The sequence below is a fragment of the Polypterus senegalus genome, chromosome 2, assembly GCF_016835505.1.
Source record: "Polypterus senegalus isolate Bchr_013 chromosome 2, ASM1683550v1, whole genome shotgun sequence".
Taxonomy (NCBI): Eukaryota; Metazoa; Chordata; class Cladistia; order Polypteriformes; family Polypteridae; genus Polypterus; species Polypterus senegalus.
In genome coordinates, this window is record NC_053155.1 from 57983423 (window position 1) to 58001305 (window position 17883).

The 17883-nt window shown below is 38.3% G+C and overlaps 1 protein-coding gene across 2 annotated transcripts in view; it reads right to left on the reverse strand.

Moving 5' to 3' along the window:
- LOC120522945 (immunoglobulin superfamily member 3-like) overlaps positions 1–17883 on the reverse strand; it is an 88617-nt gene that overhangs the window by 27659 nt on the left and 43075 nt on the right. For both annotated transcript variants that reach the window (XM_039743748.1, XM_039743747.1), the window contains 4 exons: positions 10958–11347; positions 2607–2996; positions 919–1290; positions 167–565 (listed from right to left, as the gene is read on the reverse strand). In XM_039743748.1, the coding sequence (XP_039599682.1) occupies positions 167–565; positions 919–1290; positions 2607–2996; positions 10958–11347 (1551 nt within the window). The remainder of the gene's footprint in view (positions 1–166; positions 566–918; positions 1291–2606; positions 2997–10957; positions 11348–17883) is intronic.

A 17883-nucleotide genomic window follows, 5' to 3' on the forward strand; every position in this document is an offset into this window, starting at 1 on the left:
ACCACATTCAAATCCTAGAAATTAAAAATGTATAAAAACCTTTCCCACCACACTCTATTTAGAGTTAATTCTAATTCACTTGCTCAGCACTATTAGCTCAAATGTTAATGTGGATTTTTATTCATAGTCAAGTATGGTAAAACAGAGAGAAAACTAAGATTCTTACCAGCAGAAGAAACTGTAACATCTGTTTTTGTTGATTTTTGGTCCAATAAATACCATTCACGATTGCCATCTTGTAACCACTCTTCAACTACACAGTAGTGCATTCCAGTATCATTGACATCTGCCTGCATTATACTCAGAATGTATAAATCTTTGGAAGCTCTTTTGATTTGGTACTTGAATGGCGGTGAAGATAGCTCTACCGCATGTAACATGTTCTCCCGGTCTGTCTTTAAAATGCTTGCATTCATTAATCCATTTGTCACCTGACTGAAATACCAGGATACTGCAAATTGTGAGCTGTCAAAAGTACGAGCGTCGATCTTACATTTGATCTCAATATCAGCCCCTGGTGCAGCTTTAAGTGAAGGAGGCATACTGATGACAGAGAGCTTGCTGGCTGAAACATATAAAAGTGAGGCTACTGCTTTAAAAATATACATGCAAACAATTAGCAAGTTGACCACATTTTTGAAGTTATAGTCTCTGCAGATGCCTTACGTAAGAAGTAATTTTTTTGTTTAAAAAACTACATGCATTCTATATGCTTAAGTTCAGAAACAATTTAACCCTTTCATGATTTAGCTGGAAAAGCTGAAATAATCTTATAAATAAATATGGGAAAACAACAAGAAAGAAATAACATTTGCACAATGCTTTACTTTTAAATTTCAAGTATGAGAAGCTGTTTAAGAAAGATGAACCTGTCCATTCAAACAGAAAATGAATAAGAAAAAAAAAAACTTAACATACCTGGCTTATTTACATCTACCTTCATCTGGTTGGAGCTTTTTTGGGTCCTCTTGATTCCTGCTATCCAAGCTTCTATATGACACTGATATTTTCCATTTTCACTTGCGCTTACCATTGCAATGCTTAGTTTAGAAATCCCCTCGGCGTTCTCTACTTTGGTCCGGGTTTGAAAGTGTTTTCCGATTTCACTCCATTTAACATTTCCATTATAGCTTATGCTCACTATAGTCTCTTCTGTTAATTCGTTGGGTTGGAACGTCCATGTAACTGACAATGGAACTCTCGGGCCTTTTGTTATGCAAATAAAACTGATGTTTCCATTCTCCTGGACTGACACTATGCGACTTTTCAAAGACAGACTTAGACTTGTTGCTAAAAAGCAAAGATAAATATGGAAACTGTTAGTAAATAGTGCCAATTAATAAAAGCACAATTTTTAGTCAATGATTTCAATGTGCAAGTAATGATTTAAAGAATAACTCTGGTTGAGATTTGAGTAAATGGTCCAATATAAAAGTCTGCTGGAGGCAGGGGTGGTTGTGATATATTCTTCAGGCAGGTAACGTGACACTGAAATTATAAACCATAGGGACCCATTCACACCTCAGCATTTTTCTAGTATTTTAGCACTAGACCAGAACACTCCAAAAACCACCTAAAAAGTTACTTCCCATTACTTTCAATGATACTTTTCACACCTAGGTTTTTTTTAGCAGGAACAGCTTATTGAAACTAAAAGAAAGAAAAGAAAAAAGAAAAATAAACAATGCTGTCGTCGTGCATGTGTGTTCTCCGGTCATCTAGTGATAGTTATTGATGGAGAGATCAAGTATGCATGACCTTGGAACCAAAGACAAGAATTTAATAAAAGTTATAAATATTAAAGGTCACTGGAGATGTTTTTTTATAGGCAAAGTAGCATTCCTTCCTTACAGTGTCAGCTATATGGCGTTTACATGTTCCCTCCTTGTGTATTTGTGTATTGATTGCTATTAGTGAGCGTGTTTCACAGAGTAGTATTGCCCATTTTAGCACTGAATACTGGAAATGTGTCAGTAATACTTTTGATTTAGGAAAACACATTTAGAAGAAAAAAATACTCAAATTAAAAAAAAATTGATGCAAGAAAGAAATTATGGATATATTGTATCAAGCAGATATAATTACTATAAATGCTGACGGTCAAATGAGAAAAGTATTCATTTTGGCATATTACACGATATTCAGAATGTGTACTGGGTAATGGTTCATTTAAAATTTCAAAGAGTGATTAACATCAATGTTTTCTGATGAAATGCTTAACACCCAGCATTAATAAATCTATATCCTTTTAAAAGATTAACACCAATTTTCTCTCTGTATATAGACACCTTTAGCTCACAGTTTTAACATTCATGTTAAGGGCCAAAATTTCCACACGACCTGAAGTCTAGAGAGTAACTAACATATTAATATTTAATTGTCTACGCCACGGTATGGTGCAAGATATGTCAAATGCCAGAATGTTCTACTCGGGTACATGATCAGGAGGCACAAAAATTATTACAAAGTGCATCTTTTGTAATATTGGCACTGTAGTCCCATCTTTGTAAAAGGCACACGGTTAGACAAACAGCAAAAGCAGACAAATACCCTGGACTTGAAGGAATAATAATCATCATCCCTGATATCATTTACAATCGACTTACCCAGTGATGTTATTGCAACCTTAACTTCTTTGGATTTCCGCTCTCCTTGCTTCCATTTCTCAGCAGCATCAGGGACCCACTGGGTTAAAGTGCACATGTACTTTCCCTCGTCTGAAGGCAGTGAGTTAGAAACTTGAAGCATGAAGGATTCCTGGCTTGCTCTGTAAGCTTTTATGTCACCACTCTGAAAGCGTTTCTTGTATTTTTCACCTAGTTCCACCATGCCACTCTGAGAAATGCTGAGGATGTCTCTCACTTCATTGGTGTTTGTTTTCAAGATCCAGCTCACTGAGAGTTGCTCATCAGTACCAGTGACATTGCAAGAAATATAAACTGTGTCTCCTTCCATGATAGTTAAATCAGATGAAATAGCAATATCGAGCTGACTCTCTGTGGAGAAATAAATATGGAAATGAATGACAAGTTGACTACGTTTAGAAATGAACACTGTTCTCAAGGTTCTCATTTGCACATTTTCAACTTACAGTAGATCTACCACATTATTTTAAAAGTAATTAGACATTTCAGCCACACCATGCTTAATTCTGCTGCCTCATAGATTAAGAGAGCAGGGTTCCAAGTCCTGTCAGTGTAGATCTTTGTGTCTGTGTATAGTTTTCCTCACATACTGTGGCTTTCCTTTCAAATCATATGGACTGCATTTTAGGTTAATTAATTTTAAATTGGTGACTTTAAATAGTCCTCCGTAAGGCTATTAACTGTAAATGTGTCCTGTAAGTGATTAGTCCCTTGTCCAGGGTTGTTTCTTGCCTGGCCCCAAAAAATCTGGATTAAGTGGGTTTGGAAACAGATGAAACATAAGTAGTGTGGCGGACTGCCGGGTTCCATGCCCAGCCGGGACGCCCTTTCGGTATAGGTTCGGGGGAGCAGCCATGGACTTTGCAATACCTCCCCTGGACACAGGATGGCAACCCCCCCGGTTTGAGCAGTGCCTTGGTTTCCCGCAGGACTCTATGGGAATTGGGGTGTGGTGCAGCCCTGTTGGGTCCCGCAGATGTCGCCAGGGGGTGCTGCAGCTGGGACTCCTGAGCCCATAAGGGCAGCGTATTCGCCACACACAGCCAGAACTCGGCAATCAAGCACCTGGAGCATATACGGGTGGACTATTAAAGGGACCAGCAGCCACCACTCGAGGAGCCTGAGTTGGGAGGAGGAGGACTACGCTTGACAGGAGGAGTGGTGGTGCAAAGACGTACTGTGTGGGTTTTGTTTGGTGTGCTTGGGACTGTGTTGTGCTTATGGGTCACGGGGAAGACGTGCCCCACAGGTGAAGAAAAATAAAAGTTTCTTTAGTTTTATTCGTGCCTCCGGTGTCAGTCTGTGTCGGGTCGGTGCCTATAAAGCACCTTTGTTACAGTAAATGGGAATACGCTGGAATCTAAATTGAGTGGGTATGAGTGTGTCTCAGTACAGTGGAACCTCAGGTCACGACCGCAATTCGTTCCAAAACTCTGGTTGCAACCTGATTTGGTCATGACCCGAAGTAATTTCCCCTATAGGATTGTATGTAAATAAAATTAATCCATTCCGGACCGTACTAGCTGTATGTAAATATATATTTTTAAAGATTTTTAAGCACAAAAATAGTTAATTATACCATAGAATGCACAGCGTCATAGTAAACTAAGTGTAAAAACATTGAATAACACTGAGAAAACCTTGAACAGCGAGAACTAACATTGCAAGAGTTCACTCTATAGCCTTACGAACTGCTCGCTGTAAACACTTTTTTTTAATGAGTTTGAAGCACAGGGAAAAAAAAATGAACATTTGAAAAATCCGTAATTTATACACAAACTAACCATAAACAACCAAGAAAACTAACCTTGCATGAGTCGAGTTCTGGCATGAAGGAAGTGAGGAGGAAATGGGTGGAGAGGAGATTACAGTTTTGAGGTAAAGTCCCTCTGCGCTAAGCACATCTGACCGAGAACCACATACTGTACAGGGAGAGACTATAACTGTGCATAAATCACTGGCGCGTACAGACCAGAAGGGAAAACGAAATAGAGCACAAAGAGTTCACAGCGAATGCACAGGGAGAGACTGAACACGTGCGGAAATCATCGGCGCGTACGAACCGGAAGGGAAACTGGCTTGTTCGTCACCCAACTGTGTGGTCATGAACAGATGCAAAAGTTTGGCAAACCTTTTGGTCGTAACCTGATTTGTACGTGTTCTGAGATGTTTGTTACCCAAGGTTCCACTGTATGGGTTTTTTCATATCCAGGTTTGATTTCTGACATGCACCTACACTGCTTGTTGGATACTCTGCTGGTTTCTGTAACTCTGCAATGGGTTATGAAAAGGGATGAAGCAAAGGAAGCAGAAAAGAACTGCACAGGGCAGTGGTTCTCAACCTGTGGGGAAGGCCCCCCTAGGGGGGCACAAAGTAACAAAAAGGGGTCCGCGAAGATGTGAAAAAAAGAAAACAAGAATCAAAAAAAAGAAAAAAACATCTGTTGAAACCAAAACAAATTAACTTAAACTACATTCTGATGTTAGAACAATAAATATAGAGTTAGATAAATGTTAAGTAGGTATAATAAAATATGCATCTACATTTCAAAAAAATGTTACGGGGGGGTGCGATTAAAACTGTTATGAAAACTCGGGTCGCAAATACTTAAAGGTTGAGAAACGCTGGCACAGTGGATTAAGTCAACAATTAGAGTTTAACACCAGAATACAATTCTATGGCTTAAAATATTTTATGCTGGGATGACAGTTACATTTACCTGAGTTTCTTCCAAATATCAGCCTAAAGTCTTGCTGTTAAGGTAGACTGAAATTTATTAACTGTTCCAGTTTGAGTGTATTTAGTGGACTGTTCACTGTCATATAGTAATTTTCACTGAACTAGGCTCCAACTAACCATTTGGGCTTATGGATGGACAGCATAGAAAGTCAAGCTTACAGCTCAAGCAGTATAAGTTCAATTCAATTCAGAGTTCAATTAAAGAGACCTTATTAAAGTAGTATGATCTATCCTACATTGGCCCTTGTCTGGGAAATGCTCACCTCTTCAGAAACAGGTGAGCTGGTGGCTGAACAAGCAAATAAATGAGTAGCACATATTTCAAGGAATGAGTACTGATCACATGACAAATACTCCCATCATTCAAATAAGTAATTCCTTCAGCTAAACAGTGGATGAAAGACTACTACTTTTAACTTAAAAAGTCACAGTTAGACATGATAATTGGGGAAATTCAACAAACTTCAACGTAATCTTGTTAACTGCAAGCTTGAAGGACTTCAATTTTAGTTTATGCATTTTTTTTCTCTTTGTTTGTTTTCTCCCAGGTGTGAATTAGCTGGCCCAGTTTGAGTGAGTGTGCTCAGTGATGGGCAGGCCACCCACCCAAGGTTGGAATCTACCTGCGATTCTGTGATAGAATACTCATGACATTGTACTAAATAGGCAAGTAAAAAATAAATTATTTTTTAATTTACTCACGGACATTTATATCTTGAGCTTTATTGTTTAGATTGGTCTATTAATTAGTCCTCACATGCTTTTATTAAGGCATGCTTTTTCTGCTTTAGTAAATTTGGAAAATAAAAATGATATCTCACTGAAGCTACCAAAAATTAGTTTTTCATAATCTCTAGCAAGTTTGATTGCTGCAATGTTTTACTCGCTGGCTTTCCAAATGTTTCTGTCCACATCCTGCAATTACAGTAATTCTAAACACTTTTGGGACTATTATAATTCAAATTTTGAATTAAAAACATTTAGCCTCTTTTTTAAAATCGCTGTATTGGCTTATATTTAGGTTTAGAGATAGTTTCTAGGTTTCTTATAGAAAGGATTTGCACAGTGTAAGAAATACCTTATGGGTAGGAACTCCCATTAGTATTCCGGTGTGGGCCAAACAATAAAATATTAGTAACAACAGTGAATACTGTTAAGGTCCAGCCATGGAGAATGCGATCAGTTACAAATATGTCTGTCATTAGATGACATATCAATTAATGTCTGAATACACAATCTTCAAACAAAAGCTACAACACCTTAATGACTAGCCAGCATCACGCAGAAAAGACACTTTTCATAACACATGTGCACTTAGATGTTATGTGTGAAAAAGTAATTGCATGCTGTAAGCCGTAATAGTGTGCTGTAACCCAATTTTCTACCCTACCCCAACCTATTCTTCATCTCCAGAGCAGGTCATTTCAAATGTAAAGTACTGTTCCCCTGCAACATGAATTCTGTCGGTATCACAGTACCAACAATCTCTGTCACTTTCTGTCACACTCTTCCAAGACATAAGAAAGCACTACCAGTTATGGGGACTCCAATTTTTTGTTTTTCCTTTGAAGGTTTTCTTCCCTCTTTATCAAATCTTCTCGAGGCTTGTCAGAGAACGCACTTCGTTTCCTTGCCTGACTGGCTGCTGCAAGCATCTAACCCTGGCCAGATTATGAAATATCCTCAAAGAGCTGCCTTCCCACCCTACCTGTAAAGGACTGTCAGTTGCCTGTAGCAATGCCTTCTTGCAAACCTACTAACAGCCATTGAACAATTTATCAGGTCGACTGATGTTATACATTGTCACACACGTGCGCATGGGAGGCAGCTAAAGGCCTCGAGTAAGGACAGTTCTGAGACATACCAGGATGTGGCAGAGTGCACTACTCTTTTTCTTCCTTGCCTGCAGGCCATTCCCGGGAGATTCCGCCTGGCTCTGCTGACGTCACTTCCGGGCCCCTGTGATGTCACGTCTGGGCTCGAACCAATGGCTGAAGACCTCAGTGAGCCCGACCCCTATGATCTCACTTCCTGTCTTCCCCTTTAAAAACCTCCTCCTTTTCCCTATGCCCTCAGTTCTGTATTGGACTCAGTTTTGTGCACAGCAGTGCTATCATTTGAAAAGAACACTTTGCAGCCAGGAAAACAAATTATACGGGTGGCTGCCCCAAACCTTGCTTTGTCTCATCGTGGCTTTTTTGACAACATATTTTAATACATTTTAAAAAATCTTTTCCAGAGGACCCTAGTCAGTTTTTATTTTCAGTCTTTCAGGAAGTCCAAAGGGTAAATTAGGGTGCCTCAGTGCCCCGTAATTCACACCTTAGCTTTACCCCTTATATTTTACAAATCTCATTAAAGTAAGTACTTCACAGCATGTATCAGGATCACAAGTCAAAGGCTTGCTTTAAGCTCTCCTGGGATAATTTAAAGAACTGTAAGGGCAGAAGCTTTAAGCACATGGCACCCAATATTTCAAGTGCTCTACATACCACTGTAAGTGATGCTCCACTAGCATAGCAGATTCTTGTTTGAGCTGATAGTGTACTCTTAATGATGTATTAATGACTTGTTTTCTGTCTAGACCATCATCAAGATGGCCTTATTCAAATGATCCACTGGTGCTACACCTGCAGTAAATCACTGAAAATGGGCTCATTTAAACTAATTTGTTAACTTTAAATAGGCCCCTGGAAGGTGTTTCCATGGGTGGGCCCTGTAATGGACTTGAGGACTGCCCCAGGGACGATTTTTGTCTTGCACCAAATACCACTGCAGTAGTCTTAGCTCTGAATTGGACTGGATACATAAATTAATGTTTTATATTTGAAACTATATGCAGAACACTACCCAGTTAGTTAAGGAACTAGAATATGGAAGGAGGAAGCAGGACTACATCACATGAGAAAATCTTTCAACTCTCTAAAGAGTGAGGAAGTGGAACTGTTGCAATGTTTAGCCCAAGCTGATAAGAAATATGTTAACTCTCGTTATTGAAATGATGGCTAGAGTAGATACACAGTAACTTGTTTTTCCAGAGTCGTTGGGGTTTAATACTTCAAACTAAACCTAGAATACAATGAAAAGCACCAATATCCGAAAGACTGAAAAGTCAGAATTATTTTTAGATATTCTCAGACTAGTGCAGAAGAATACATAATGAGGAAGAATTTATTAATTCTAATACAACACATCTATCATTTCATTTTTGTGTTGATAAAACAGTATTTATCAACACCATGTTCAGTAACCTTTGTACAGGAACAGGCTGAAGGTAGAAGCAGAACTGGGCAGCCAGTAAGTAGCTCACACTTTATATTGACTTAGAGCCATCTACAAGTTATTATTATTATTTTTTTTTAAAGTTTTTTCTCTTGCTTTATCTGGATTCACAGTAACTGTATACTTTTTGGAAATATAAATTATTGAAAGACCTTTATTATTCCATATCAAAACACAACACAGTCTTTAAATTTAAATAATTAAATAAAAAGCATTTCGTATATATAGAAAATTTTAAAATACTGATCCACACAAAAAACTATCAATAATCTCTTATTAAAATTCTCAAATGCAATATTAAATAATAGTTGGTGTTAAGTACTAAATTTAAGATAAAGAAACGGTGGTCTTTCAACACATTTCAATTTCTGGATGTGGTATGTCAAGAAAAAAGGTTGATATTGTGTGGAATTTGATGACATATTGATTAATAATCTGCTTTACTTAATCATTTACAGTACTTTGAATAATCAGTCTTCTATTGTCTATAACAATATAGACAATATATGGAGCTGCTGTTAGCAGAAACTATAATCCAGGGTCATGCCCTGCTTTGCAACATTGGGTTCATATTAATTGTGGGGTCTTTGACTAGGTGGTAAATCATTTTGGGTGCCTTGACTTCAAAAAAGTTTGGAAACTCTGCTCTAGTGTACAACATATTAGAATAATGTTGTGGGATCCTGGGACAGAATGAAGGAAATATCCCGAAACAACTGTGGACTACTCAATTGACAATGGGATTCTTGGAAGCAATTTCCTCTTCACTGGATATGCCAAAGCAAGAGTTTGCATTTCTGAGAAATTACTTCCACAGAGTTTAATCAAATTTAGATAGAGTTAAATGATGAGGACTGATATATCTCTCTCCTATGAGACATCCTTGTCAGTGCCATAAAAGACCCTTAACAGGTTTACTCTTTCTCATATCAGTATTAGCATTATGTTGCAGTAGTTAATGTGCACTATCTCAGAGACATTTATGTGAATTTTGCTTTGTTTGCTTCAGTCTATCCCAAATATATACTTGTTGATTAGCTGGTGATTCTAAGCTGTCCCTGTGTGAGTGTCAACATGACTGAGTGCATAAGTGGATCTTGTAATGAAATACAACCCTGTCCTCAATTGGCTCCTGTGTTGCATCTGACGCTAATATAAATCGTCAGAAACATGGCCACTATTAATCCCTTTCTTGAACTCACTGTTTCTGTATACGATTATAAAAGTGGCAGCCTACTCAGACATCATTGATCAATGATCTAGTCCTTGACAGAGAACATTCATTTCTATCCACATAAAATCAATGCCAGAAATCAACAATCAGTGAAAGGTAGGGTTAAAACTAGTATTCCCAGAGTAGACACACATACAGTAAATTCCACACAGGAGTAACACCAGCTAAGAGTCCACTTGAGATATGAGAAGTTTTGAGATGGCTAAAGTTGCTTGCTAATTTACTATGGTACTGAGAACCCATGGTTCTTGAAGCTGATACTCCAATTAGCACTGAACCACACAATCTCACTGAGATTGCACAGGTAGTGAACCAACTGAAGGTAGGGAAGTCTTCAGCGATCTGTGGTATCTGGGGTGATCTTCTCCAGGCTGGTGGTAAGGCTGTCCTCCTGGCATTACAAGCAATCTTTGCTTCCACTTGGGAGACTGGTGTCATTCCAACTGACTGGAAACGGAAACTTGTCATCCCTATCTGGAAAGGGAAGGTTGATTGCCTGGACTGTGGCAACTACAAGGCAATAACATTGCTCTCAGTGCCAGGTAAGGTGAGACGAAAACTGGACTCCTTTAGTATTGTGTCTCTTTGGAGAATTCTTGGGTATTGCTGGTTTGAGTCGAACAAGTGGATGCTAACCATTCATTCCTTTCTAGTTAATCAATTACAGAGTCATGAGGAACAAGGCAGGCACACATCCTAAAAGGAATGCCAGTTCTTTCCAGAAAAATCCATGTTCACACCTACACTCAGTCATGCATGAACAGTTTGGGGTCATCAGTTCACTAATGCACATGTGTCTGACATAAAAGTGAAAACTGGAACATCTGGAGAAAATCCAACATAAACATGGGAAAATACACACAGGTGATGACCCAATTGTGAATAAAACTCGGGTCATCGGAGCAGTGCTGCTCCACCTAAAAACATGTCAAAGCTTTACTTTAGGTCAGTCATAATGGCAGAAACAGATCAGTGGAGTGAAGTGACAGCTAGTAAAAATATCAGCATTTGTGGCATCTTATTTTATAAATAAATGAAACATAAAGGCACACTTACGTAAAGGAGTGATGACAATGGACTCCTCATTTGAAGATTTCTTTTCACCCTCTTTAAATTCTGTGTCTGGGCCTGGTTTCATTTCTGTGACTTCACACAAGTATTTTCCTTCATCCTCTTTTCCAACATGGAGCACTTTAAACCAATATTCATTGGTGCTTTTCTTGAAAACTTTTATCTCTCCATTCTTCTCCCTGGGTATATAAAGATCACTTATCTCTGGGACGCCTGTTGGACCAAAACCAGCCACCTTACTCGTGTCTTTTAACAACGATACCAAGAAATAGCGATGTGCAACTGCTTGAGCTTCTATAGTGCAGGACAACTCTAGGCTTTCTCTTTCAATAAGATTTGTCTTTGTTGATGAAATCTTCGTGTTGAAAGTACTACCTGAAAGAAATTAGACATCAAGTTATACTTTACTGTAGGACATTTCAGAGGCCATCTTTATTTGAGCACTGCCAAGACAACAGTCACAAATAAAACTTCAGAGAACCCACTTCGCTCCATTTACTAATGAATGAGTTACAAAAGAAAATAGATACAATAAAGAATTGAGATGGGATTTGAATTTTTGAAAGATATAACCTTGGCTTTTTAGGTTGCCTGACTAAGGCTCCAGATAAAGAATCAACTTTTACACATGGAGGTTTACAATGAAGAGAATAAGGGCCTCAAGCAATAGCCCAGGGTACTTTATCAAAAACAAACTATTAAGTAACTTTATTACTCAAATCGTTCAGCTTAGACACTTTGACAGATTTATGCATATAACTCTAAAACAAGCAAGAGATTAGATTGCCGGGCAGGTTCTGACCTATGCCTATGCCTTCTGGCTAATGGTGTTTGATAACCAGCAGGGAGGTCAACATATGACTGCAAAGTGAAAAAGAAAACAGAGCTACTGTTGTGTCTGTGACCTACACCCACTCTTGAGCAAGAGTCCATTGTAAAGCTATGCTGTGGGGTAGAACACTTTCCCCTGAGCTTATCTGTCTGCATCCATCCATCTACAAAACAATCCATTCATCCAGTCTATCACACCAACAATGTGACAATCTATATATCTGTCACACACGTGCAAATAGGAGGCAGCTGAAGGGCTTCAAGACAAATGGTAACACATCTGCCCAGGGGGTGGTGGGGTGCACTAACTTTCTTTCTAAGTCACCTGCAGACCTTTCCCAGGAAATCCCACCAGGAACCGCTGCTTTACTTCCGGTCCTGGCCCGAAGACAACATCACTTCAGGCCCCAAGGATGACATCACTTCTGGTCCCGGCCAATTGGATGACATCACTTCCTCTGGATTTCTTGTAAAGCCTCACTCCCTTCCTCTGGAATTCAGTTCTGTTTTGGACTCAGTCTTGAAAGCTACTTTTGCTTAGATTTGTCTAACTTTGCAGCCAGAAACAGGTTATATGGGTGGCTGCCCCAAATGTAAGTTACTTTTGCTTACATTTCTTTAACTTTGCACCCACAAACAGATTATACGAGTGGCTGCCCCAAACCTTTCCCATGTCTGAAGTCTCATGCTTTCACATATCCATTTACCGTTCATGCAAATAAATGAATATGCATTAGCTGATATTTGCAACCATGCATGCAACAAACCAGTCATGCAGCTATCTGTAGAACAAGCCATTCAGCTGCACTTTCAATAAGCTATACATCTATTTTCAGAAGCTGTGGGGGAACCAGAGCCTATTCTGGGAGTAAAAGGGACAATGCAGAAAGGACAACAGCTAGATCTGTCTAAGCAAAGCAGTTAAATGTAAATATGAAGGCTCAGAGGTGGGGTGGCGCTGCAAATGTTGTGGTTAGTGCTTCTCCTGCCTAGAGGCAGCACCCTAATCTTATTCAAGGTTGTTGTCTGCATGCTCTCCCTCCATCTGTGTGACTTTCAACTTGTGATTCTAAACTGGCCCTAGTGTGACTGATGTGGATGCAGTGTGCCCAGTGATGGACTGAAGTCTTACTTGTGGTAATGTCCTACTATGCTCTTGCTGTTGCTAGAATAGTCTCCAGTCTTCACCATTCCCCACTTAGATTTAGAGGTTGGTGAGAATGTATGTGTTGAAAAAAAAGTAATCTGAAAGAAGTGTGTACCTATATGTTGTTTCTGCATCATTAATGTTATATTTAAAATATAAGTAGTTTATCAAATTTTATCTGGATTTCTTTAAAGTTTCTAGATTCTAATTAAGTTACAAATACAAGCTTTTTTCTCAAAAATTGATGTTTTATCTAGAGTAAAATAAAATATGTTTACTTTAATTCTAAAGAGAGGTGACAGAATGGTCAATGAACAGCCACATGGCTACGGTAACCAGGAGTTTCTTTCTGCTTAAGTCTTCATCTCCCTATTTCTGTGGATTCCTTACAAAATACTGTTAATTGTTGTTACTGTTGAATGTTAAATTGTTGACTGTAAACTGGCCCTGCCTGTATGTGACTGAGTTTCAGTGTAAGTGTGTCCCGTGACGTCCTGAGAATCCATCAATCTGTAGTCCCAGCCCTCAGTGTTGCTTGGATTGATGGACAAGGATTCACTGGTCTCTTATTTTAATTTGTTTTGTAATTTAATTTAATTTTTCCCAACCTCCATTCACATCTTTTGCCATCATTGGCGCTCCCATTTGTGGATTTGGAAGGAGGATTTCAAATTTTAGGTTAAGTTTTGCAAATACAATTGATTTAGTAATGTAAAATTATTTTTGCATCTTTTCACCATGTTGTGCTGGTTTTTGTAGGCATCATCATTTGTCCTGGAAACCTTACCATAACTAGCACACCCAACTGAAATGCACAATTTGTGACATCAGAAATGTGACTGTATAAAGGTCATTCCTTTTATTACTGTTATTATTAAAGTTTGTGAATAAATCTCAATTTTGATATACTTTCTTCTCAGACAAACAGATTTTTGGCAACGATTTTTGTGGTTTGGGACTTGTTATTATGGTCAATGGTTTTTTTGGGCTGCAAACTAGTTATGTTTTTGACTGCATCTCATTTTCTGGTCCTGCTCACAAAAATAACGCTTCTCAAATTTTTTGATTCAGTATAGTCACAATCTCCCTGATTATATGAGCGTACATTGACAGGTTTACATTTTACATAAATTGCTAACTCTTTGTATGTGTCAGTGTGAATGTAAGGTGGTATGAATGATTGGCATCTCGACTAGCGTTGGTTTAGTGCTGCTTGGATAGGCTTTGACTCCCCAAAACAATGTCACAGAATGAAGAACTTCAGAAAATGGGAAAATGCAGAGTCCTAGAAGGGAAAACTGTGTAAGACTGGCAACTTCCATAGATGCATAAATAACTGTCAACTGTGCATTTTGATGCAAAACATTCAACACAAATTCAGGAGAAAAGCACAAGGCCACACAAGACCAGAGTTTTGGTCTCTCACAACTCACTACTAAATCTATAAAAACATAACAGATTTGACAAGAGCATTCTATTCGGTCCAAAATCCAACTTGTGCAAAATATTAGTAGGTCAAAATTTCTTACTATGTTTATATATTTATTATTTGTTTCTCTGTGTGAAGAAAATTTTTCTAACATTTTGTGAAAATAACCATTTTCCACCTTCCATCTGTACTCCTTGTTCTAGTTGTAGAACTCATTTTAGTAAGCAAAGGCTAGCAATCACTGTACTGATTCTCTGCATAAATTAAAACACTTCTGATATGTTGGTTTTAAACTTCACTCTCATAAACTGGAAAGAATCAATTCCAATTCTTTCTTACAGCTCATGTCCCACATTTCTGGAATCAGTCTAGTTGCTCTTCTTTGGACTTTCCATATCACAGATTTGTACTTGTTTGATAGTACAAAGACCTAAACTACATATAATATCCCAGATGTGGCCTCACCAGTGTGCTGTGTACTTTAAAAATAACCTTCCTAGGATTGTACATGACCTAACGTTCTATGTAACCAAACATCCTACTGCCTTTTGTAGACTGTTTGGATAGGGCATGATGAGTCTACTGTGAATTCTAAGTCCATGTCATAAGATGTACTTTTTTTAGACTCCCGTCCCAAGTGTGCAATGATATCTAATATCTTTCTTCCTCCACATATCTGTCCATGTCTGAATTCTGTCCAGGTTCATCTATAATAATTTCACTTCCAGCAGGGCCTCTGCATCCCAGCTAGTTTAGTGTCCAACTTGTTAGATACAATCTTATCAAGATCATTAATCTAAATTAAAAAGAGCCACAGCCCCAGCAATAACTCTTGAGGGACTTTACATTTCATTATCATTTACATGTAGTTCTAGCAAAAGTACTGCACATAATCACAGTATCAGCCCTCCATATCTCCAGAAATGGCGCTTTCCTTCTGTACTTAGCATGCTTCGCATTTCACACATCAATGGGCTAAAGTGCTTGATTCAATTCCCCCGAGAAATGTTTTCCCTCCTCTAACATGTACACTCCCATAAAACTCTTCATGTTCATTCTTGTTTTGTGTATTCCCCTGGTAGCATTGGAGTGTATCAAAGGAACTAGTAAATCAGGTTTGTGCTGTTTTTCATTTTTCATATTGTGTATAGGTTCCTAACTATTAGCTGCAATGAATTATACAAAGGGGCAATGTTCACTTGTTCTCACCCATTACAGCGAGATAGCATACATTTTGCAAACAAAGTAATCAGCTTTCAAATCAGATTTCAGCAAAATTTTGATCTGAACATTGTTATTAGATCTTCTCAAGGATGTTCATGGCAGATATCAGTTCATGGAAGCGTTTTTGGAAATATCAGGGATTTGTCTGCAGATAAAATGTCTGACCCTCTGCTGCTCCCAATGTCCACTCCACAAACCAACACCCCATCAATTTCACAGAAGACCTATGGAGAAGTTGCATCCATCCATCCATTGTCCAACCCGCAGAATCCGAACACAGGGTCACGGGGGTCTGCTGGAGCCAATCCCAGCCAACACAGGGCACAAGGCAGGAACCAATCCTGGGCAGGGTGCCAACCCACCGCAGGACACACACAAACACACCCACACACCAAGCACACACTAGGGCCAATTTAGAATCACCAATCCACCTAACCTGCATGTCTTTGGACTGTGGGAGGAAACCGGAGCGCCCGGAGGAAACCCACGCAGACACAGGGAGAGAATACCAACTCCACGCAGGGAGGACCCGGGAAGTGAACCCAGGTTGGAAAAGTTGCAGTGATCCTCTTAATGCCCCAGCAGTCATCACTAAATCGGTAACAATAGAACTGGAATCCATCCCATTATTCATTCTTCATACAATCTGTTATGTATTACTGATTACTCTATACAGGAATTCAGTAATTAAACATAAGACCTTTTCAGCTTGACTATAACAAATATAAGAGATGTCCTACAAGATAGATTGTCCTATCACATTTCCTTTATGCAACTTTTGCCTGTCTTTAATAAATTGATCATTTGAATCATTAGAAATTTTTTATGCCCAGGCAAGGGGCTATCCTATATTCTAACTTTTCCGGAAGAGTCAGTATAGAAGGTGGGATTTATTTTGGCACATCTAAATTAACATGTTAGGCTGAAGAACATGGTTGTTTTATATCTATGTCAACTACCAGCTGAGCTGAGGCTGTTGATCTTTTTGTTTTGGGGTTAAGTGTTCAGCTTATATGGCACCACCACTGTAGCGGCCACCTGACCAGTATTTTCATTGTCGCCATTGTTAACAAAGTAAACAATTTTAATAATTAAAACTGGAATCTAAAACTTTAATATTTGAGTGATAAGATTATATTTACTGATTACACGTGAATTTTCCAAGCCTGATAATTTATTAGAACACTGAAACAGGAATGAACGGAATCCATCTATTTCAAAGTACACTCATTAGTAAGCATAACTTGCAAATCTTGGGATGAAGGAGGAAAGCAGATTATCTACAGATGTGGGGAGAATGGACATACATTTTGTGAATGGAAATACACAAATATTTTTTGAGAATGAACATACACAATTTGAACTTTGGGCAATTCTCCTAATTTTGAACTATCCCCAGTACACTCCTAAACTAGCATGTACGAACTTAACTCTAAGATAAATGTTCAAACAGGAATAATTTGCAGGTTTACAAATATGTAAGGAACTTTCTGTGAACTTAAATAAACCTCACATCATTTGCTGTTCCTGGCTTTCTGACAGTTAACAAGCGATGTTAAAAATGTGCATGTGTCCATTTAGTGTTCATTTTGTAGAGTCCTTTTTTAAATTAATTTAATCCAGCAATCACTTCTTCTTGGTTGCTTTTTGTTCTTCCATAACAGCTTAACACTAGAAGGACACAATCTAAGTATTCTTATTTCAGGATGAGCAATGTATAGGGTCACAGATTACTAAAGCAAGTTGAGGATTAAATGAGGGGCACACACATATGTTAGAAGAGGGCAAACCAAGAAAGGATTTAGTGGGACTGAGTTACACAAAATCTACTTAAGTTGGCAAATAAGTCACCTCAAACCCAAAATGCTTATAATGTAATTAGCAATAATGTTCAAAATATAACAGCTGTCAGATATACTATATTAATTTTTATGACTTCAGTTCATGTCAATTGATTCAGAAATAAGCAGATTTCACTGGGTGAAAAAAAAAATGCTGAAAGGATAAGCCTAATTTAAACAGCTCACATTTCTGCCTTAACATTTAGTTATTTAACAACATACAAACTGGTGAATACAGTACTTTGACTAAGATGTGAAATATAAATTAACAAGAATTTCCTTGAACACACACCAACTATATGCTAAACAATTCTCACATGTGCAGATATAAATAGTCCCCATTATTTTATAAAAAAAATGTTGACAGTTGACAGCTTTTATATCTCACTTACTCTAAAAACAGTTAAGCCCGTTTCTCTTTGCAAACGAGAGGATGTCA